This window comes from Bufo bufo, chromosome 6, assembly GCF_905171765.1.
Source record: "Bufo bufo chromosome 6, aBufBuf1.1, whole genome shotgun sequence".
Taxonomy (NCBI): domain Eukaryota; kingdom Metazoa; phylum Chordata; class Amphibia; order Anura; family Bufonidae; genus Bufo; species Bufo bufo.
This window is the reverse complement of record NC_053394.1, coordinates 30,237,001-30,261,507: the sequence shown is the minus strand read 5'-3', so window position 1 is coordinate 30,261,507 and position 24,507 is coordinate 30,237,001. Positions and strand designations below refer to the sequence as shown.

At 46.3% G+C, this 24,507-nt stretch overlaps 1 protein-coding gene across 2 annotated transcripts in view; it reads left to right on the top strand.

The window, feature by feature from the left end:
* The window catches only part of ARMH3 (armadillo like helical domain containing 3), a 57,244-nt gene that overhangs the window by 8,106 nt on the left and 24,631 nt on the right, over nt 1-24,507 (top strand). For both annotated transcript variants that reach the window (XM_040435862.1, XM_040435861.1), the window contains exons 3-11: nt 13,205-13,261; nt 13,353-13,499; nt 14,897-15,004; nt 16,511-16,603; nt 17,138-17,212; nt 17,518-17,604; nt 21,766-21,822; nt 22,252-22,295; nt 23,122-23,182. In XM_040435862.1, coding sequence (XP_040291796.1) covers nt 13,205-13,261; nt 13,353-13,499; nt 14,897-15,004; nt 16,511-16,603; nt 17,138-17,212; nt 17,518-17,604; nt 21,766-21,822; nt 22,252-22,295; nt 23,122-23,182 — 729 coding nt within the window. The remainder of the gene's footprint in view (nt 1-13,204; nt 13,262-13,352; nt 13,500-14,896; nt 15,005-16,510; nt 16,604-17,137; nt 17,213-17,517; nt 17,605-21,765; nt 21,823-22,251; nt 22,296-23,121; nt 23,183-24,507) is intronic.

Genomic DNA, 24,507 nt, shown 5'->3' with positions numbered 1-24,507 from the left:
AGCAGTAAGCCCAGCATGTAAGGAGGTAGGGACCTCCCTCTGTCAGCCCACTGGCACCCTGCCATGTGATTGTGGGGGTGCCAGTAGGTTTCCATGGCAGCTGGGCACCTGGTAAAGGTGAAGACTTACTAAAGGGGTTATCCAATTTCTTAATTCCCCCCCCCCCCCCCCCCCATGTGCCGGGCCCCTCACCGGTAATATACTTACCCCGCTCCCCGCAGCGCTGCTGCTGCTTCTCCCATGAAAACATCCGGTGTAGAGGGGAGCAGCCAATGGCAGACGGGGCCAAGCCTCCCTAGCATAGCGGGTGACACTAGGGAGGCTCGTCCCCGTCCTGCCATTGGCTGCTTCCCCCCGACACCGGATGTTTTCATGGGAGAAGCAGCAGCGGCGGTGTGGGGACCAGAAGCAGCGCGGGAGTATATTTAGTAGGTATATTACCTGTGAGGGGCCCGGCACATGTGGGGGGGGAGTGGGGGGGATGGAAAATTGGATAACCCCTTTAAGACCAGCGTGTCGCCTGTCTTGATCTGTGCTGTGTTGGAGTGATATGCGCACGGTTGTTTAGAGGCACACTCCTCTTAATAGTTGTGTCAGATCTCGGCCCGGCTGCCCATGCACCAGAGATCATGTATAGTAGAGGTCATCAGGAGAGCCCCATGATGACATGCACCATACACGTACGGCACATGTTGTCTCTTTAAAGCGCCATAGTTTTACACAGCAGGCACCCTAATTGGCGCTGATCTCAGACATTTGGGATTGCTGTGCTCCCAGTGCCAGAACGGCTTCCCCCGCGCTGATATCGGGGAAGCTGTTCATTGGTTGTGATAGGCCAGTGCCTGTACAAGGCTGCCAGGCCTATCACAGGCATATTCTTTTGGAGGCCTCCAGTTATAGGAATATAGTGAATTTTCCATTCATTACTGTATTAAAGAGGGCCTTTCATCAGGCTAGCTCTAGTCTAATTAGTATCCTACCTTATAGTGCGGCCCCCACTGAGGCCATGGCACTTTTTTTAATTTTTTTTTCTAAAGAACCCCCCGTTCGCCCCCGCTTTTGGCCCTGTATATTTTGGCGCCTTATATTATAATGAGGCGACTCGGTTATACTAGGCGGAGACTTGTATTCTCCCTGGCTGTGAACGCATCCAATCAGAGCTCCCCGCTCTTAGCCAGGGAGAATGAGCGTGTAGACATCCGGAGCGATTCTCGCCAGAACTTCCTGCAATAAAGAAATAAAATAAAAATCATTCGTACGGCTGCATCCCAAGACGCCTGCACTATTTAAAATATAAGATTATCCAGCAAAAAGGGAGCCCTCACACGTCTCCGTAGATGTAAATATAAAAAGTTACGGGAGTCAGAATAGGGCGATCGAAAGAAACAACTTTTTCCAAAGTTTTTATTTTTTATCAGTATTAACATAGAAACATAGAATGTGTCGGCAGATAAGAACCATTTGGCCCATCTAGTCTGCCCAATATACTGAATACTATGGATAGCCCCCGGCCCTATCTTATATGAAGGATGGCCTTATGCCTATCCCATGCATGCTTAAACTCCTTCACTGTATTTGCAGCTACCACTTCTGCAGGAAGGCTATTCCATGCATCCACTACTCTCTCAGTAAAGTAATACTTCCTGATATTACTTTTAAAACTTTGCCCCTCTAATTTAAAACGATGTCCTCTTGTAGCAGTTTTTCTTCTTTTAAATATTCTTTCCTCTTTTGCCTTGTTGATTCCCTTTATGTATTTAGCAGTTTCTCTCATATCCCCTCTGTCTCGTCTTTCTTCCAAGCTATACATATTAAGGTCCTTTAACCTTTCCTGGTAAGTTTTATCCTGCAATCCATGTACTAGTTTAGTAGCTCTTCTCTGAACTCTCTCTAGAGTATCTATATCCTTCTGGAGATATGGCCTCCAGTACTGCGCACAATACTCCAAGTGAGGTCTCACCAGTGTTCTGTACAGCGGCATAAGCACTTCACTCTTTCTACTGCTTATACCTCTCCCTATACATCCAAGCATTCTGCTGGCATTTCGTGCTGCTCTATTACATTGTCTTCCCACCTTTAAGTCTTCTGAAATAATTACTCCTAAATCCCTTTCCTCAGATACTGAGGTCAGGACTGTGAGGTCAGGACTGGCCATTAAAATACGAGAAAAGCGATATAAATGTGGTAGTGCTGTGATTGTACTGACCTCTAGAATAGAGGTAACAGGTCAGGCTTACCGCATAGGGGATGCAGTGAAAACAAAACCCAAGGAATTGCTTTTTTTTTTCTCCTCAATTTCGCCCCATTTGGAATTTTTTTCAAGCTTCCCACTGTATTGTATGCAAATAATGCAATCTATTGTATGTATTGTATGCAAATAATGCAATCTATTGTATGTAAATAATGCAATGTATTGTATGCAATCGAGCTTCCCACTACCTTGTATGCACTGTTAAATGCTGCCATTAGAAAGTGCAACAAACCCTGATACAGCTATGTGAAGGGAGAAATAAAAAACTTACGGCTCTGGGAATGCCGGGAGTGGAAAAATAAAAACCCGCTGCGTCAGGGGTTGTCTCACTTCAGCAAGTGGCATTTAAGAAAGTTAATACAAAGCACTTACTAATGTATTGTTATTGTCCATATTGCTTCCTTTGCTGGCTGGATTCATTTTTCCATCACATTATACACTGCTCGTTTCCATGGTTACGACCACCCTGCAATCCACCAGTGGTCGCCGTGCTTGCACACTATAGGAAAAAGCACTGGCCTATGTGCACTCCCACGGTCTCGGCCACCAGAGAGGCCGGTGCTTTTTTCTATAGTGTGCAAGCACGGCCACCACTGATGGATTGCAGGGTGGTCATAACCATGGAAACGAGCAGCGTATAATGTGATGGAAAAATGGATCCAGCCAGCAAAGGAGGCAATATGGTCAATCACAATACATTAGTAAGTGTCTTGTATTAACTTTCTCTACGTGATAAATGCCATTTGATGAAGTGAGAGACGACCCCTTTAAGGACCAGTCTGAGGCTGATACTGAGTTGCTGATAGACCCCCCCCTCCCCCCGCTGCCATTATTTAGCCTCCTCTGAATTGATTTATGTATATATGCAAATTCATATTTTTCAAAGGTATCCATGGTGACTAAACGGTTAAGATCTTGGTGTTACCATGGTTTCCTTCATTATAACTAGTAATGTTGAGTTTGACGGATTGTTTCGCTCTTCAGTAGCGGCATTGTTCTGCCGACCTGAGCACTGACCTGTGCAGCTACAATGATGAGAGCTGTTGTCCTGTACGTCGTCCTGCTGATAATTACCGTCTTGTTTACTGGACCAGCGAGCGCTCTTATTAAATCTCAGCATTGGCAGGAGATGTGATGGCCCCCGGGGCTTGCGGATGGTGGAGGTCATGAAGTGTAGTGCACCCAAGATGGAACATAAGATGTCGGGGGAAGATCAGTAGTTTGCGAGACTAGCGCGGTGCTCGGGCTCAGACATGTCCTCCCAGCAGGATATGTTGGCTAATCTCTCAATTGTACACCAGTACGAGGGTTAGTAAGACCGCAGTGTGCACCTGTCTTTGTTTTGGCCTCATGCACACGACAGTTGTTTTTCTCGGCCTCCATTCCTTTTTTTGCGGATAGGATGGGGACCCATTAATTTCAATGCGTCAGCAAAAAAATGCTGATAGTTCATCCGTTTGTGTTCCGCGTCCGTTGTCCGTGTTTCCCGTCAGCAAAAAAAAATAGTGCATGTCCTACTTTTTTCACATTTGCGGACAAGGATAGGCATTTATTACAAGGGATCTGTGGGAAAAAAACGGATCCTCCAAATAAAACGGATGCCGCATCCCTTTTTTTTAGCGAACGCACAATTTGCGGACGCAAAAAACAACTGTCGTGTGCATGAGGCCTTTGTTATATTATTATCCGTTTATAAATTGGCCTATGTATCCACTATAGTATATCTAGTCACACTATTTTTGTTGGTGGGCATATATATTTTACTGAAGAACAATACATTCTGTGGGGGTTATTTCTATCTTTTATAATGTAGTATTAAAAGTTATATTTTAAGGGGTTATTACAGGGCTCGACAAATCCCGGGCGCCAGGTCGCCATGGCGACCAGGAATTTGGTCCTGGCGCTTGGGTATTTGTCAGCCCGTTTTCAAAGATGCGCTCTCGGCGCGCACCATGGTTTCCTGAGCGGCACAGTGGAGGAGAGGAGTCCCTCCCTCCCCACTGTGCGCGGCTGCCGCTGGCCACTAAGAACAGGGTAGGAGGAGGAGGGGAGGGACTGTGGCCACTGCGCCACCAATGAATGTGCCGGCCATATCCTGGCCCCTATGACTGCACGCTGTGATCCGCGCGATTAACCCCTCAGTTGAGGGGTTATTCGCGCGGATCACAGCGTCCTGTCAGAGGTCGGGTGCCGGGTTCTTCAGTCTCGACTCTCTGCATTGGTGGCAGTGGGCAGTTCCGATCGGAGTCCCAGCAGTGTAATGCTGGGGCTCCGATCGGTTACCATGGCAGCCAGGAGTCACGCTACTGAAGTCCTGGCTGCGATGGTATGTTAGTGAGCAGCATTATACTCACGTGCGCCGTGGCCACCGGGCGCTCTTTCTTCTGTCTGTGCGGCGCATTGCTAATGCTTATAGCATTAGCAATGCGCCGCACAGACCTATGAGAAGAAGGAGCGCCCGGCGATCACGGCGCACGTGAGTATAATGCTACTCACTAACATACCATCGCAGCCAGGACTTCAGTAGCGTGACTCCTGGCTGCCATGGTAACCGATCGGAGCCCCAGCATTACACTGCTGGGACTCCGATCGGAACTGCCCACTGCCAGTGCCACCAATGATGGGGGGAGGAGGAGGAGGGGGACCCTGTGGCCACTGCCACCAATGATTAATACTGGGGAGGGAGGCAGGGTGGGTTTGTTACCAGAGGGGGCTGATAAGAGGGGGGGGAGGGGCTGATAAGAGGGAGGCTGGAGGGGCTGATGAGAGGGAGGCTGGAGGGGCTGATAAGAGGGAGGCTGGAGGGGCTGATAAGAGGGAGGCTGGAGGGGCTGATAAGAGGGAGGCTGGAGGGGCTGATAAGAGGGAGGCTGGAGGGGCTGATAAGAGGGAGGCTGGAGGGGCTGATAAGAGGGAGGCTGGAGGGGCTGATAAGAGGGAGGCTGGAGGGGCTGATAAGAGGGAGGCTGGAGGGGCTGATAAGAGGGAGGCTGGAGGGGCTGATAAGAGGGAGGCTGGAGGGGCTGATAAGAGGGAGGCTGGAGGGGCTGATAAGAGGGAGGCTGGAGGGGCTGATAAGAGGGAGGCTGGAGGGGCTGATAAGAGGGAGGCTGGAGGGGCTGATAAGAGGGAGGCTGGAGGGGCTGATAAGAGGGAGGCTGGAGGGGCTGATAAGAGGGAGGCTGGAGGGGGGCTGATCAGAGGCTGGGGGGGCTGATCAGAGGCTGGGGGGGCTGATCAGAGGCTGGGGGGGCTGATCAGAGGCTGGAGGGGCTGATCAGAGGCTGGAGGGGCTGATCAGAGGCTGGAGGGGCTGATCAGAGGCTGGGGGGGGCTGATCAGAGGCTGGAGGGGGGCTGATCAGAGGCTGGAGGGGCTGATCAGAGGCTGGAGGGGCTGATCAGAGGCTGGAGGGGCTGATCAGAGGCTGGGGGGGCTGATCAGAGGCTGGAGGGGCTGATAAGAGGCTGGAGGGGCTGATAAGAGGCTGGGGGGGCTGATCAGAGGCTGGAGGGGCTGATAAGAGGCTGGAGGGGCTGATAAGAGGCTGGAGGGGCTGATCAGAGGCTGGAGGGGCTGATCAGAGGCTGGAGGGGCTGATCAGAGGCTGGGGGGGCTGATCAGAGGCTGGGGGGGCTGATCAGAGGCTGGAGGGGCTGATAAGAGGCTGGAGGGGCTGATAAGAGGCTGGGGGGGCTGATAAGAGGCTGGAGGGGCTGATAAGAGGCTGGAGGGGCTGATAAGAGGCTGGAGGGGCTGATAAGAGGCTGGAGGGGCTGATAAGAGGCTGGAGGGGCTGATCAGAGGCTGGAGGGGCTGATCAGAGGCTGGGGGGGCTGATCAGAGGCTGGGGGGGGGGGCTGATCAGAGGCTGGGGGGCACATGAGAGGCTGGCTGCCATGGTCAGCTCCCTGCTGTTGTGTGCACAAAGCACAGGGCAGCAGGGAGAGTGTAAAGTCCTATTCACCCTAATAGAGCTCTATTAGGGTGAATATGACAAGGGTTCCAGCCCTTAAGGAGGCAAATAGTTATTAAATAAAAAGTAAAAGAAAAAAAAAAAAAAAAGTTTAAACACCCCCCCCCCCCCCCACCAAATATAGAAAACGATATATTGCGATATACATGCTTAAAATTATATCGCAATATAGATTTTATGACGCGGCTCCGCCTGGCTCCTAACTTTTTTAGCTGGCTCCTAGATTCCAAGGAAATTTGTCAAGCCCTGGGTTATTATGTAATGTGAGCTTATTACCTTTGGGGCCTGTTCATACTAGTAGTCTGTCAGGACTGGAGTTAGGGTTTTCTCTAGGAGGTGTCCATCTTCCTTCCCTAGTTTCCAGGCCTTATTCCCTCACCCCTCTCCCTCCTATTCTCTGTGTTTTCCTCCCACACACGAGCGTGACATTATAAACCTCCAAAACCGTAGTTTTTATGCTTGTTTCAGTACAGCCATGGATCCTATCGCTGCACTGGCCGGACAGCTGCAGGCGCCATCTTTGGAGGTAGCTCACCTCCGCACGATTGTCTCGGAGATCCTTAGACCACAGGCTGCTGGTCCTAGTGGTGGTGGTGGTTACCAGGCCTGTCTCGAGCCTAAAGTTGCCCTCCCGAACAGATTCTCTGGGGGAAGTGATAATTTCCTTTTGTTTAGGGAGGCGTGCAAATTGTATTTTAGGCTACGTCCACACTCACAAAATGAATCTTCACTTTGGGTGAAGATACTCCTGGGTTTATGTCTGGAGACGAACCCATGCAGTTAGGGGGAGCTACTCCTGGATCTGATTTTAGGCATTCTGGTCGTAGGAAAGGAGTGTGTTTTTTCTGCGGACAGAAAGGACATTTTATCGATGTATGTCCATGCATTCAGCCTCAAAAAGAAAAAAAAAAGGGGACGTTTAATTCCCATCTGACTCTTGGAGGGGTGAGAGGAGAGTCAGAGAACGTGCATTTGTCTTTGTCTGGTAGTACGCTATTTCTCCTGACTGCTGAGGTGGCGCTAGAGTCCAAGACTGTGGGGATTGAGGTGTTTATCGACAGTGGGGCAGGGGTGAACCTGATTGATGCTCAGTTCGTCCGTATGCACGGGTTGTCTCCAAGTGCATTAGAGAAAAACATTTCCCTTTTTGCTATTGATTCTGCCCCTCTAACTCAGAAGTGTTTATCTCAGATGGTGCATGATATCAGATTAAGAGTGGGTGACCTTCATCAGGAATTCATCTCGTGTTTTTTGTTGGGGGGTCTCCCTGCTCCGTTGGTTCTGGGTTTACCGTGGTTAAGCAGGCACAATCCAACCATCGATTGGCCAACTAGGCAGATTCTGGATTGGGGTGATTATTGCGTTGACAATTGTCTGAATACAGCTTTTTCTACTTTAACCACGAAGACATTACCCTCTTTTATATCTGATTTCGCCGATGTATTTTCTGATAGTGGATGCCAGGATTTACCTCCGCATCGGGAATATGATTGTCCTATCAACCTTATTCCCAGAGCTAAGTTGCCCAAATCTAGGTTGTATAACCTTTCTGGACCGCAAAGAATGGCCATGAGAGAGAATATTACCGAGAATTTGGCTAAAGGACACATAAGACCTTCCGAGTCTCCAGTGGCAGCAGGGTTTTTCTTTGTTAAAAAAAAGGACGCAGGTCTTCGGCCATGTCTGGATTTCCGTGAGCTCAATCGGATTACTGTCCATACTGTACTTACCCACTTCTCTTCCTTTGATTCACGATTTGTTTAACCAGATTGTTGGTGCCAAGGTGTTCTCCAAGTTGGACTTAAGGGGGGCATATAATCTGGTCAGGATCAAGGAAGGGGATGAATGGAAGACTGGTTTTAATACCCCAGAGGGTCGCTTTGAGAACCTGGTCTTGCCTTTGGGGATGACCAATGCTCCTGCGGTTTTCCAGCATTTTGTGAATGACATTTTTCATCACCTTGTGGGGAGGTTTGTTGTCGTGTATTTGGATGACATACTAATTTATTCTCCAGACATGGAGACACATCAGGATCACGTTAGAATGGTGTTACAGATCCTAAGAGATAATAAATTGTTCGCAAAATTGTGTGTTTTTGCTGTACACAAGGTGCAATTCTTAGGCTACCTGCTGTCATCTTCAGGTTTTAGAATGGATCCAGAGAAAGTCCGTGCTGTATTGGACTGGGATTGACCTGAAAATCTGAAGGCTCTTATGTGGTTTTTGGGGTTCACCAACTATTACCGAAAATGTATTCAGAACTACAGTGGTGAAACCCTTAACTGACATCAGTAAGAAAGGGACTGATGTCTCAGTGTGGTCTGATTCGGCGTTGTGAGCCTTTTCTGCCGTTAAAGGAATGCTTCTCTTCTGCCCCTATATATTTTTTTTAAAAGGCTTTATTTTTCAATTTCCATAAAAAAAAATTAAAAAAATTAAATAGGGGAACAACCCCCTCAACAAGGTACAACCTTGAACATCACATTCAATTGACAGGCAAAATGATAGGATTACATATAAACGAACATGTCTACAAATGCAAAGATTATAATGTAATTCACATCAGTCATAAAACAGCATCATTGTCATGAAGCCGAATTGTTCCATTAGGACCTGTCACCATCCACACACACATTCATACTGGCAGTGACCTGGTCATCTAAAAACAAAAACAAAAAAAAAACCTCTCCAGCCCCATTACACAGTGACCGAGTTTGCACTCAGCCAAATATCCCAGATTTTCTCAAATCTTTCAGGTACGCCCCTCTTCTGCCCCCATATTGGTGCAGGCGGATGTATCACAACCTTTAATTGTGGAAGTGGACGCAGGGCCCGTTGCCTGGTAAATGGCGCCCAGGTGCATTTTTCTCTAAAAAACTCTGCCACAGAGAGAAATTACGATGGGGGTAACCGAGAGCTGCTGGCCATTAAGTTGGCTTTTGAGGAGTGGCGTCATTGGTTGGAAGGGGCGATTCATCCGATCACCATGTTCATAGATCACAAAAAATTGAATTGTTTTTCTCTAATGCACTTGGAGACAACCTGTGCAAACGGACGAACTGAGCATCAATCAGGTTCACCCCTGCCCCACTGTCGATAAACACTGTCATGGTGGACAGCAGTTTGGAATTCCAGTTTGCCAAGATTATTGACCCTCGATTTCTCTGTAGATCTCTCCAGTATCTTGTTCACTGGAAGGGTTATGGACCAGAGGAGAGGATGTGGGTAGCGGCATCTGACGTGAATGCCAGTCGTTTGGTGAAAGCCTTTCACGGGTCTCATCCGGATAAGGTTGGTCCTGGGTACCTGGAGGTGACCTGTAGAAGGAGGGGGGTACTGTCACAGACGTACCGAGACATATGGACGTTACCGCGATGGACGTTACCGGACGTTACTCAGGTGGCAGGAGATCCGTGAGACTGGCAACACGTGGTGTAATCTGACATGTTTTCCTTTTGGATCAAATTGCGTCTGTGTTGTTTCTGGTGCTTGTCACACCTTCTTTCCCCAGGTGTGGCTATTGTGGCCATTTAACCTTCTCTATTTATTGTTGTTTCTCCCACTATGCTGTGCGGTTTATGGCTTCTGTTGGACTTGTGGTTAGCTTATGTTTGGTTCTCGGCTGAGTTCAGTGAGGAAGGGGCCAGGAAAGGACCCCGAAACGCGTTTGGTTACTGTAAACCTCGGACATCAACTGATGAATATCTACGAGACCCCAACACTCCGATAATTGGACTTTAACTTTGTCGAAATTACGTTTTCCAATGTGGAGGGAACACCTTGCTAACTTCAAACCAGGTCCAGACTTGTAACATTGGTGAATATCATAAGGAGACTGCTTATTTTTGGGGGCCATACGATTGCCCGAACCACTCCAAACAAGCGACTGGAACCAAGTACCGCCAAATCTGATATTGTGAGCCACGTGGGACGCCACGGTATACTCACATCAGACGGCAATTGAACTATATTAAACAGGTGCAATTCTCTATGCTGATCCGGTCTATATGATCGAACTGATCCTGAATAATTGAACTGACTCTATCCGAATATAATTTATCTGCTTAAATTATCGAATATTTTATCTGGCGAATTTCTCATTGAATCTATCACCGATTAATTTATCGATTGTTTTTACAAAATTTTATTTTTCATGACCGATAATAATTGCCCTTGCAACATTTTAGATTTTTTGCAATTAGGTTTTTTGCAATTATTTATATATTAGATATATTGATGTACTTTGTGTCCTTTTACATTTCAACACACATGATTGTTTTATTATTCGTCTAGTATTTTCACTTTATTGTTTTACTATAGATTTTTAACTTGTTTAGATTATAAATAGGGCTAATAAATTTATATTATTGTTATATATCATCTGTTTCAAGTCTCTATTTGGTCCAGGTGGTGAGTGCTCAGTCTCCCTATATTTTCCACATCAATTTCACATGCTGTTGTGCAAATGGGATAGACAACAGGTGGAAATTATAGGCAATTAGCAAGACACCCCCAATAAAGGAGTGGTTCTGCAGGTGGTGACCACAGATTATTTCTCAGTTCCTATGCTTCCTGGCTGATGTTTTGGTCACTTTTGAATGCTGGCGGTGCTTTCACTCTAGTGGTAGCATGAGACGGAGTCTACAACCCACACAAGTGGCTCAGGTAGTGCAGCTTATCCAGGATGGCACATCAATGCGAGCTGTGGCAAGAAGGTTTGCTGTGTCTGTCAGCGTAGTGTCCAGAGCATGGAGGCGCTACCAGGAGACAGGCCAGTACATCAGGAGACGTGGAGGAGGCCGTAGGAGGGCAACAACCCAGCAGCAGGGCCACTACCTCCGCCTTTGTGCAAGGAGGAACAGGAGGAGCACTGGCAGAGCCCTGCAAAATGACCTCCAGCAGGCCAGAAATGTGCATGTGTCTGCTCAAACGGTCATAAACAGACTCCATGAGGGTGATATGAGGGCCCGACGTCCACAGGTGGGGGTTGTGCTTACAGCCCAACACCGTGCAGGACGTTTGGCATTTGCCAGAGAACACCAAGATTGGCAAACTCGCCACTGGCGCCCTGTGCTCTTCACAGATGAAAGCAGGTTCACACTGAGCACATGTGACAGACGTGACAGAGTCTGGAGACGCCGTGGAGAACGTTCTGCTGCCTGCAACATCCTCCAGCATGACCGGTTTGGCATTGGGTCAGTAATGGTGTGGGGTGGCATTTCTTTGGAGGTCCGCACAGCCCTCCATGTGCTCGCCAGAAGTAGCCTGACTGCCATTAGGTACCGAGATGAGATCCTCAGACCCCTTGTGAGACCATATGCTGGTGCGGTTGGCCTTGGGTTCCTCCAAATGCAAGACAATGCTAGACCTCATGTGGCTGGAGTGTGTCAGCAGTTCCTGCAAGACGAAAGCATTGATGCTATGGACTGGCCCGCCCGTTCCCCAGACCTGAATCCAATTGAGCACATCTGGGACATCATGTCTCGCTCTATCCACCAACGTCACGTTGCACCAAAGACTGTCCAGGAGTTGGCAGATGCTTTAGTCCAGGTCTGGGAGGAGATCCCTCAGGAGACCGTCCGCCACCTCATCAGGAGCATGCACAGGCATTGTAGGGAGGTCATACAGGCACGTGGAGGCCACACACACTACTGAGCCTCATTTTGACTTGTTTTAAGGACATTACATCAAAGTTGGATCAGCCTGTAGTGTGTGTTTCCACTTTAATTTTGAGTGTGACTCCAAATCCAGACCTCCATGGGTTGAAAAATTTGATTTCCATTTTTTAATTTTTGTGTGATTTTGTTGTCAGCACATTCAACTATGTAAAGAACAAAGTATTTCAGAAGAATATTTAATTAACTCAGATCTAGGATGTGTTATTTTTGTGTTCCCTTTATTTTTTTGAGCAGTGTATATATATATATATATAATGTGTGTTGCCTCCCTGTTGTTTGTCATTCAGCCTGAGGGAGACTCCTGTTCGTCCTTCCCTTTGGAGGAACAGGTAGACTGAGTCCTGACATTAGTTCCAGGGTCCTAGAGGGTGAGATAGGATTCTAGGTATCCGGTGTAGGACCTTGCCTACCTTTGGGGCCTGTTCATACTAGAAGTCTGTCAGGACTGGAGTTTGGGTTTTCTCTAGAAGGTGTCATCTTCCTTCCCTAGTTTCCATGCCTTTTTCCAGTATCCCCTTTCCCTCCTATGCTCGGTGTGGTGTTTTCTTCCCACACACGAGCGTGACATCCCCATTGCCTCATATCAGTCTTCAGTAGCCCGCATTGCCTCTCATATTGGCCCCCAACAGCCCCCATTGCCTGTCATGTTAGCCCTTTCTATGGGGATTCCGAAAAATGCCACTTTACTGGCTTAATTTTAGACCTCGTTTTAGAGATAAGTGTGGGTCCCAGAGATGGGACCCGCACCTATCAAACAATGGGGGCATATCCTAGCGATATGCTCCCATTGTCTGAGATGAGAAAACCCCGTTAATGTGTATGGACAGAGTTAGGGAACAGGTTTGCCAACAGAAAATCGGCACAGATTTCTGTGCGGTTCTCTGTGCATTTGCAAAAAACAAACAAACACCAAAATCCGAGTTACTTAAAATATGTGTTACTTGCAGGTTTTGGTGCAGATTTTATGCGTTTTTTCGGCAGATCTCACCTCTTGCATTGCACAAACAATTGACATGCTGCAGATTTCAAAATCCACATGGTATGGAATAAAAAAGCAAAGTGTACATGAGATTTGTCTAACCTACTTTGCCAGTGCTGTGTTACGCTGCTGTCTTTCTGCACGGAAAAAAACGTACATTAGCTTTGCTGTTAGGGGGCCTTTGTCGACAACCTTGCTGACTGTTTCCAATAGCTGCAAGCAGAATATTGAATAAAGATCTGGACTGTAAAGAGGCAGCCATCGTGTACCGTCACCATTAGGATACGTTGAACAGTTTTGTTTATTGCCTGTTTTACAGAAAGAGGATCCGACCAAATCCAACCCCCGATTTTGGGATGAGCTTTTTCTTATGAAGGTAATGGTATATAGTGTCACTGTCTGTAACTGTAAAATGCTTGCCTTAAACTTTTAGCATCATTAGCCCTTTGTACCTTTGCACTGACCAGGTCAATCTGGAATATCTGGAGGCCAAGTTAGAATCGCTAGATGGAGAGGAGTTAATGAAGATAAAGGATAACATTAATCGCCTGTTCCAGCACTGCATCCAGGCCCTGAAGGCAGAGCACCAGATCCGAGTGGTCAACTCATTACAGGTAATACAGCCATGGTGCTACAAAGCAAGCTTACTCTGTGAGGGGTGGAGGATCCAGGACTCACAGGCTTTCTATGAGTGGTAGAGGATGCAGGACTCACAGACTTTCTATGAGTGGTAGAGGATGCAGGACTCACAGGCTTTATGAAGGGTGGAGGATGCAGGACTCACAGGCTTTATAAAGGGTGGAGGATGCAGGACTCACAGGCTTTATGAAGGGTGGAGGATGCAGGACTCACAGGCTTTATGAAGGGTGGAGGATGCAGGACTCACAGGCTTTATGAAGGGTGGAGGATGCAGGACTCACAGGCTTTATGAAGGGTGGAGGATGCAGGACTCACAGGCTTTATGAAGGGTGGAGGATGCAGAACTCACAGGCTTTATGAAGGGTGGAGGATGCAGAACTTACAGCTTTTCTCTATGGGGGGTGGTGGATGCAGGACTCACAGGCTTTCTCTATGAGGAGGTGGAGGATGCAGGACTCACAGGCTTTCTCTATGAGGAGGTGGAGGATGCAGGACTCACAGGCTTTCTCTATGAGGGGTGGATGATGCAGGACTCACAGGCTTTCTCTATGGGGGGTGGTGGATGCAGGACTCACAGACTTTCTCTATGAGGAGGTGGAGGATGCAGGACTCAGGCTTTCTCTATGAGGAGGTGGAGGATGCAGGACTCACAGGCTTTCTCTATGAGGAGGTGGAGGATGCAGGACTCACAGGCTTTCTCTATGAGGAGGTGGTGGATGCAAGACTCACAGGCTTTCTCTATGAGGAGGTGGAGGATGCAGGACTCACAGGCTTTCTCTATGAGGAGGTGGAGGATGCAGGACTCGCAGGCTTTCTCTATGAGGAGGTGGAGGATGCAGGACTCGCAGGCTTTCTCTATGAGGAGGTGGAGGATGCAGGACTCACAGGCTTTCTCTATGAGGAGGTGGAGGATGCAGGACTCGCAGGCTTTCTCTATGAGGAGGTGGAGGATGCAGGACTCACAGGCTTTCTCTATGAGGGGTGGATGATGCAGGACTCACAGGCTTTCTCTATGAGGAGGTGGATGATGCAGGACTCACAGGCTTTCTCTATGAGGAGGTGGAGGATGCAGGACTCGCAGGCTTTCTCTATGAGGGGTGGAGGATGCAGGACTCACAGGCTTTCTCTATGAGGGGTGGATGATGCAGGACTCAGCCTTTCTCTATGGGGGGTGGTGGATGCAGGACTCACAGACTTTCTCTATGAGGAGGTGGAGGATGCAGGACTCACAGGCTTTCTCTATGAGGAGGTGGAGGATGCAGGACTCACAGGCTTTCTCTATGAGGGGTGGATGATGCAGGACTCACAGGCTTTCTCTAGGAGTGTGCAGAGGATGCAGGATTCACAGACTTTGTTTCCATTATCTCTGTAGACGCTATGCGCCCTCATTCGTGGAGTTCATCAGAAGAACAAGCCGACGTCCGGCTTCGATATTATTAACATGCTGATGGGCTTTGACAAGGCAGAACTTCGTATGAAGGTGAGAAGGGAAAATAACAGTTTATGGCATAATTTCTTATTTCACACATAGGACCTTTTTTCTAGTAGCAAAAAAACATTTTTTTTTTCACCTTTATTTTTTCTCTTTTTTTATTTTTTATTAACTATATATCTTGGGTGAATGGGGTGGTGATGGTTTGGCATAAACAGTACTTTTTTTTTGCTTTTGCTTTTTTTTTTTCTCCTTTTTATTTTAATTTTATTTTTTTACTCCTGTACGACCCTGGTAACTCAAAAGCTGCCGCTCTATTTGTCTTCTGCTTCTGGTCTTGTAAACTTCCACATTGTAATGTAGTTTTGTGTTGGAAACATGCCGGACTATCAGAATTCTTCAGATTACTGAATGCTGGATTAAAGGATTTACACTGTAATTATATCAAATAGCAGTCACAGACTACCACCCCTAAAACATAGCCTTTATTAAGGTTTATATCATTAAAATAAAAACAAATAACCCTAGTGATAACATAAAGAAAATATTGATTTAAATGAGTCAATCCTCTGCACTTAGGGACACGGATAGGCAGGTGCGGGGCAAATATAATATCCTATGGGCTCTGACCCTCAAACTGGCCCCATCTCTATAATGCCCTGCCTAAGAACGGAATGGCCGCCCCGATAGGGGCGATCCTGTATCAGGAACCTCCTGAGCGCCCTAGGATGGCCCTGAATAGGGGAAAAGCTAACAGCTAGTATATACGAACTGAAAAAATGTCACTACCACGATTAGTAGCTCCATATACTCTCAAAAGAATAAATAAAATAAATACACAGAAAATAATTGATGAAATAAATAAGAGTCAAAGTTTGTATATCACTACCGTAAACCGATCCTGATTATAGATAGCTGTAAAATTGATATTATAGCAAAAACATGCCAACCCGACGCGTTTCACCCATACATAGTTGGGCTCATCAGGGGACCCGTTGGATCAGGTCAAGACTTAGATCTGAAAACACAGAAAGTAAACCAGTAGGATATTTCCAGTTTATAGAACAAAACTGGAAATGGTAAGTCTCAAAAGAGTAAATCTAGCAGATGTCAATAGCAGATCACTAATATGGTATATTCTCCCAATGACGGGGAACTATTCGAAATGAAAATGAACCAATCGGCTACTTGCATGTCCACGAGGTAAAGATCGGATGATACTGTTATACATTTAAATCAATATTTTCTTTCATTGTTTTCTTTATGTTCTCACTAGGGTTATTAGTTTTTTATTTTAATGATATATGATAAAGGCTATGTTTTAGGGGTGGTAGTCTGTGACTGCTGATAATTATATATACCACCTGCCATAATATTATACCCACAGACGAGTTTCTGTCTGAAGTATGAGTCCAGTTATATCAAATAGAAAACTTACTATATCGTAGTTCTTTTTTTATTTATTTTTTGCACTGTAGAAAAATGACATGTTTCCTGACTTCCTGCACTTTAATGATGGTCTGATGATAATGTGTGACTGATGTTTTCCTGCAGAATCTGATGGAGAGCCTGGATATTCTGCTGTGTGGGGAGGGCTCGGAAAGCCTGAAGAGTCTCTGCCTGAAGCTGCTCCTCTGCTTAGTCACCGTGAGTACATTGATGGATGCAAACTACTGCTGCCAGTCAAGAAGTTGTCTCCAGACAGATATTGCTATACACTTCAAGGGGTTGTCTCATCTCAGACAATGGGGGCATATCGCCAGTATAGGCCCCCATTGTCTAATAGGTGCGGGTCCCACCGCTGGGACCCGCACCTATATCGGGAACGGAGCCCCACAGAGTGGTGGCTGGAGGACTCCGGACCGGCCACCACCAAGCGCTCTCCCCATAGAAGTGAATGGGAGCGCACTGACAATGACCGGCCACCGCTCCCATTCACTTCTATGGGCTCGACGGAAATAGCTGAGCCATTGCATTTTCGATGGCCCCATAGGGTGGTTGCGCATGCGCATTTTCACCGTTTTGCTCTGTCTGTCGCCCACATGTTATCACGGACACCGCAGGCTGAGTGACATCCATCGGACCAGCTCTCGGACAGCTCGCTCTGAAGCCCCTCTCTCTGCTCTCCTGAACAATCCTCTCAGCTGATTTATGGTTTTGATTTGTTCCCTTTTGTTTCAGGTGACGGATAACATCAGCCAGAACACCATTTTGGAATATGTCATGATCAATAGCATATTTGAAGCCATTTTACAGGTATTGTTCCCTTTTCCCTTCATTGTTTGCCTATTTGTCCTCCATCTGTGACCATTTTTTCATAGATTGTGGCGAGCATGGCTGCACACCTTGTAATAACCTGTAGGTATGGATCCTCACACTTATATGTGACCAGGGGTTAGGAGGAACTAGACTCAGACAGGTTGCATTTGGGAGATAAGCGGCATCAGCGGGTTTGCCTCTGATACTGATCAAATCTATTGTAAGCCGTCCAGTTTTTTATGTGTATTATTATTATTGTTGTGCTTTTTTATTTTATGATGTTTGCTCTCCTTGTTTTTCAGATTTTGTCCCATCCTCCCAGCCGCAGGGAACACGGCCACGATGCTGTGGTCTTGCTGGCACTTCTAGTGAACTACAGAAAATATGAAGTGAGTGTTCTTACGACTTTAGAGAGTAGCGTATCTTTTCTAATACTAAAGTGGTTGTAATTGTGCTTTATTTGTATCTATACAGAACCAACGCATTACGCTACTTGGTATTAGGCCAAGTCCACAAAAGGGATCAGTCTCCTGTATTTAGACTCTCTAGGCCCTGTTTAACCCCTTAAGGACACATGACGTATGGGTACGGCATGTTTCCCGAGTCCTTAAGGACACATGACGTACCGGTACGTCATGTGTTGTTCCGATCACTGCCGCCCGGCCGGCTGTGATCGGAACAAGGTGCCTGCTCAAATCATTGAGCAGGCACCTCGGCTAAATGCGCGGGGGGGTCCCGTGACCCCCCCATGTCCGCGATCGCAACAAACCGCAGGTCAATTCAGACCTGCGGTTTGTTGCGCTTTCTGCTGTTTCTGATCGCTGCGGTCCCTGACCGCGGCGATCAGAAACTTTAGTGTGCCGAAAATATATTTTTATCACCCCCCCCTGCACCTCTGAATGATTTTAGCCCGGTGGGAGGTGCAGGGGGGGTGTTGCGGGCGGTGGGGGCGGTGCGGGAGGCGGGCGGTGCGGCAGGCGGGATCGCGATCCCCCGCCCGCCTCCCATTGAATAATCGTTGGTGTAGAGTGGGTATACCAGGGTGCCAGCACATTGCTGGCACCCTGGTATAAACGGCTGACATCGGTGATGCGATGTCAGCCGTTTAACCCTTTCCATACAGCGGTCCGTACGGACCGCTGTATGGAAAAAGTTAACAGTAAGAGGGAGCTCCCTCCCTCTCCGATCGGGGGGCTGCTGTGCCTTTGCAGCCCCCCGATGGAGAGGGAGAGAGCTCCCAGACAGCCCCCCGCCAGATCCCATCCTTACCCTTCCCCGTCTGCGAAGTTCTGAGCAGACGGGGAAGGTTCCCATGGCAACAGGACGCCTCTCAGGCGTCCTGCTGTCCATGGTGCTGAACAGATCTGTGCTGAAAGCATAGATCTGTTCAGTGTAAGTAAAATACAGTACAGAACAATATATATTGTACTGTACTGTATTATACAGACATCAGACCCACTGGATCTTCAAGAACCAAGTGGATCTGGGTAAAAAAAAAAGTGAAAAAAAAGTAAAAATCCAAAAACACATTTATCACTGATTAAAAATTAAAAAAATAACATTCCCTACACATGTTTGGTATCGCCGCGTCCGTAACGACCTGATCTATAAAACGGTCATGTTACTTTACCCGAACGGTGAACGCCATAAAAATAAAAAATAAAAAACTATGATGAAATTGAAATTTTGCTCACCTTACTTCCCAAAAAAAGGTAATAAAAGTGATCAAAAAAGTCGCATGTACGCCAAAATTGTAGCAATCAAACCGTCATCTCATCCCGCAAAAAATGAGACCCTACTTAAGATAATCACCCAAAAACTGAAAAAACTATGGCTCTTAGACTATGGAGACACTAAAACATAATTTTTTTTGTTTCAAAAATGAAATCATTGTGTAAAACTTACATAAATAAAAAAAAAGTATACATATTAGGTATTGCCGCGTCCGTATCGACCGACTCTATAAAAATATCACATGACCTAACCTCTCAGGTGACCACCGTAAAAAAAAAAAAAAAAAAACTGTGTAAAAAAAGCAATTTTTTGTCATCTTACATCACAAAAAGTGTAATAGCAAGCGATCAAAAAGTCATATGCACCCCAAAATAGTGCCAATCAAACCGTCATCTCCTCCCGCAAAAAATGAGACCCTACTTAAGATAATCGCCCAAAAACTGAAAAACTATGACTCTTAGACTATGGAGACACTAAAACTTTTTTTTGTTTTAAAAATGAAATCATTGGGTAAAACTTACATAAATTAAAAAAATGTAATACATATTAGGTATCGCCGCGTCCGTGACAACCTGCTCTATGAAATTACCACATGATCTAACCTGTCAGATGAATGTTGTAAATAACAAAAAAAAAAAAACGGTGCCAAAAAAGCTAATTCTTGTTACCTTGCCGCACAAAAAGTGTAATATAGAGCAACCAAAAATCATATGTACCCTAAACTAGTACCAACAATACTGCCACCCTATCCCGTAGTTTCTAAAATGGGGTCACTTTTCTGGAGTTTCTACTCTAGGGGTGCATCAGGGGGGGCTTCAAATGGGACATGGTGTCAAAAAAACAGTCCAGCAAAACCTGCCTTCCAAAAACCGTATGGCGTTTCTTTCCTTCTGCGCCCTGCCGTGTGCCCGTACAGCGGTTTACGACCACATATGGGGTGTTTCTGTAAACTACAGAATCAGGGCCATAAATAATGAGTTTTGTTTGGCTGTTAACCCTTGCTTTGTAACTGGAAAAAAAATATTAAAATGGAAAATCTGCCAAAAATGTGAAATTTTGAAATTGTGTCTCTATTTTCCATTAAATCTTGTGCAACACCTAAAGGGTAAACAAAGTTTGTAAAATCAGTTTTGAATACCTTGAGGGGTGTAGTTTCTTAGATGGGGTCACTTTTATGGAGTTTCTACTCTAGGGGTGCATCAGGGGGGCTTCAAATGGGACATGGTGTCAAAAAAACAGTCGGCGCACCTTTCACTCTACGCCCCGCTGTGTGACCGTACAGTAGTTTACGGCCACATATTGGGTGTTTCTGTAAATGGCAGAGTCAGGGCAATAAAGATACAGTCATGTTTGGCTGTTAACCCTTGCTTTGTTAGTGAAAAAAATGGGTTAAAATTGAAAATTAGGCAAAAAAATGAAATTCTCAAATTTCATCTCCATTTGCCAATAACTCTTGTGCAACACCTAAAGTGTTAACGACGTATGTAAAATCAGTTTTGAATACCTTGAGGGGTGTAGTTTCTTAGATGGGGTCACTTTTAGGGAGTTTCTCCTCTAGGGGTGCATCAGGGGGCTTCAAATGGGACATGGTGTAAATAAACCGGTCCATAAAAATCAGCCTACCAAAAACCAAACAGCGCACCTTTCACTCTACGCCCCGCTGTGAGGCCGTACAGTAGTTTACGGCCACATATTGGGTGTTTCTGTAAACAGCAGAGTCAGGGCAATAAAGATACTGTCTTGTTTGGCTGTTAACCCTTGCTTTGTTAGTGGAAAAAATGGGTTAAAATGAAAAATTAGACAAAAAAATCAAATTCTCAAATTTCCTCCCCATTTGCCAATAACTCTTGTGCAACACCTAAAGGGTTAACAATGTATGCAAAATCAGTTTTGAATACCTTGAGGGGTGTAGTTTCTTAGATGGGGTCATTTTTGGGTGGTTTCTATTATGTAAGCCTCGCAAAGTGACTTCAAACCTGAACTGGTCCCTAAAAATTGAGTTTTTGTAAATTTCGGAAAAATTTCAAGATTTGCTTCTAAACTTCTAAGCCTTATAACATCCCCAAAAAATAAAATATCATTCCCAAAACAATTCAAGCATGAAGTAGACATATGGGGAATGTAAAGTCATCACAATTTTTTGGGGTATTACTATGTATTACAGAAGTAGAGAAACTGAAACTTTGAAATTTGCAAATTTTTCCAAATTTTTGGTAAATTAGGTATTTTTTTGTGCAAAAAAAATAATTTTTTTGACTTCATTTTACCAGTGTCATGAAGTACAATATGTGACGAAAAAACAATCTCAGAATGGCCTGGATAAGTCAAAGCGTTTTAAAGTTATTAGCACTTAAAGTGACACTGGTCAGATTTCCAAAAAATGGCCTGGTCCTTAAGGTGAAAATGAGCCCGGTCCTTAAGGGGTTAAAGGGTTACTCCCATCTCACCCAATCATAGATGAGATTGGAATAACGCTCGTATTCCACGACCCAGGGTGACGGAAACAGCCGAGTGGTCTGTGGTACACCGATTGTGGAGATCCCATAGAAGTCAATAGGTCTGAGCTGTATTTTGCTGCACAGGCGGGTCGCAGGAGCGCTGCTGTGCAAGGAAAAACCGTATAGAGGCGCAGGGGAGCTGGTCCCTTCGTTCTCAATAGGTTGGACACCCATCGATCATGAAGTGATGTCCTTTCCTAATGACATACCATCCCTTTATCAGACTGGGAGTACCATTTAAGTTCTAGTTCAGCTCATCCCGACTCTAGTGTCGCCATGCTCTGTAATAATCCGTTTTAATGCTCCTGTCCCCTCCAGTCTGTGAACCCGTACATCGTGAAGTTGTCCATCGTGGACGATGAGGGGACTCTGAACGTGAGTTATTGTTCACTTCTTTTAAATCGGATTTACTCTTCCTGGCTTAAGGCCTTATTACACGGGCAGGTTATTGTTAAGATGATCGCTAACGAGCGTTCGCAGTAGCACTCGTTAGTGATCATCTGGCAGTGTAATACGGCTGCCGGTAATTAGGATCTTTTAACATGTTAAAAAAATCCTGGTTTGTCAGCGGCAGATTGTGCCGTGTAATAGGCGCTCTGCTGCCGGCAAACAAGGAGACCGTATAGAGACGAGCGATGCATTAGCAATCGCTCATTCCTATAACGAGGAGGAGATAACTGCACGTAATGGCAGCGGTCTCCTCCTCCAGCGAGCAGGCGATTGACAGGAGGGAATCGTCTGCTCTATCTGCCCGTGTAATAGGGCCCTTATATTGTAGTCATACCTTTTGTGTTCTTGTTCTAGGGGATGGGACTGGTGATCGCCCGGGCATTATTTGAATATAACACGTATGTACGCAGAAGTGCGCCAATTTTTATTGCCCCATATTGTGTTGTTATCTGTGTAGGACGTCTGTGCACATTGATGGGACAATCCGTTGTGTTCCTGCATTGGGAAGGGAAGGGTCCCTGAGGCCAAGCAGAAAGAGGGAGGAGAGGGGGAAGAAGTTTTCTGGTGACGGAGGAAATATGGCTGACAGGAAATAGTGTCAGAGTCTGAAGGCAGGAGGAAACTGGAGCAGCTTCTGCACATATTAGATCACAGGCAGTCAGTATAAATCTTCAATTTAGGGTCCATTCACACGTCCGGATCCGCAATACACCCGGACAGCAATTGCGGACAAGAATAGAACATGTTCTATTTTTTTCAGGAGCCACGGACCGGAAAATCGTCTGTCCGCATCTCTTCCGGCCCCATAGATAATGAATGGGTCCGGATTCGTTTCGCAACGTTGCGGAACGGATCCAGACCCATTCTACGGACGTGTGAATGGACCCTTAGGCTGGGTTCACACTTGAGCGTTTTACAGCGCGTTCAAGGAAACGCCCTCTGAGAAAGGGCACCCCCCCCCCCCCCCCCCCCCGAGCTGCCAGACTGAAATAAATCTAGCAGAACAACTGGAGCAATGAATGGGGAGACCTCTGGATCCATGTGAGGTCCAGGGCCGGTTGTAGCTTTGTCAGAGATTGATGTGTACATGACATAACTCCGCAATCAATCATGGCATAAGTCCACTCCTGGCTTTGACATGTCATTCCGGCCTGACTGAGCCGTTGTGTGCTCCATGTCGTATAGCGATCTTATTGTCATACACTTTTGTTTGATTTCTCTCAGGCAATACCGGGACAAGGAGGAGGAGAACCAGACCGGCTTCTTCTCAGCCCTGACAAGTATGGTGAGTGACATAATGTAAATGCACCGCACTGGGCAGGAGCAGCTACAAAGCATCACTGAGGAGAAGAGCTGCCGGGAGCTGTGCCGCCATGTCCTGCACTGTGGTGACCATGGCTCTGCTCCGGAGGCCTGACAGTATGGGGTACCTCGCTTCAGCCTGGTCTAATAACAAGGCGAGCATGTAGACAAAAGCTTTCTCTTAGGGCTCATGCACACGAACGTTGGTTTTTTTGCGGTCTGCAAACTGCGGATTCACAAAACACGGATACCAGCCGTGCGTGTTCCGCATTTTGCGGAATGGAACATCCTGCCCTCTATAGAACAGTCCTATCCTTGTCCGTAAAAGAGACAAGAATAGGACATGTTCTGTATTTTTTCAGGGCCGCGGAACGGACTTACGGTTTAGGAGAGCACGCGGTGTGCTGCCCACATCTTTTGTGGCCCCATTGAAGTGAACGGGTCCGCATCCAACCCACAAAAAATGCAGATCGGATGCAGCAAAAAAAAAAAAAATGTTCTTGTGCATGAGCCCTTACACGGAGGCTTCCTGCAGCAGAGAAATCTTGTGCTTTGTGTAATTACACCTCCTGCCTACTGTGCTTCCTGTGGCCATTTTTATTCACTTTCAAGATCTCTGCTTGCAGTCATTTAATGTAAACCATCATTGTTTACTTCTGTGCTGGTGATGTGATAGACACGACATGTGCATGGCTCCTTACAGTCATCACAGCTGTGTCTTGTTACATTTATGCCCCTCGAAAGTAAAACATGATAATTATCAGAAAGTTGCAGATTTTGTGCGTGGCCTTTATTTGCACAAAGAATTTGGGACATTTGTGTTTTTTTTCCTTCTCACAGTGGGTGGGGCTTAGAAGGGGGGAAATGGCCTCCCACTGATCCCCGCAGATTTAAAGCCGCTCTGTCACCAGGATCAACCCTATTAAACCAGATACTACCTGGTAGGGCTCATTATGCTGATTAAAACTATACTTTTCTTTTGTCTGTACAATAAATAGCTGCAAAGATATCTGTGTTTTTAGTCATATACAAATGAGAAACTGGAGCACCAGGAGGTCAGGCTGAATGCTTTGAGCACTGCTTTGAAACACCCTGTGCTCTGCACACTCCCCCTCCCCTTGATTGACAGAACTGAGACCAAAGCTGTGTCCTAGCATCTACCTATCATATACACTATGTACTATAGCTTCGCCACACTGAGATCTGCTCAGAAAGCTAATCTACATATCACTGCTTTATTCACAAGCATAGTACATGATTAGAAAGACACCAGTAATATGTGATAGCTTCTAAGCATAGAAAAAACAT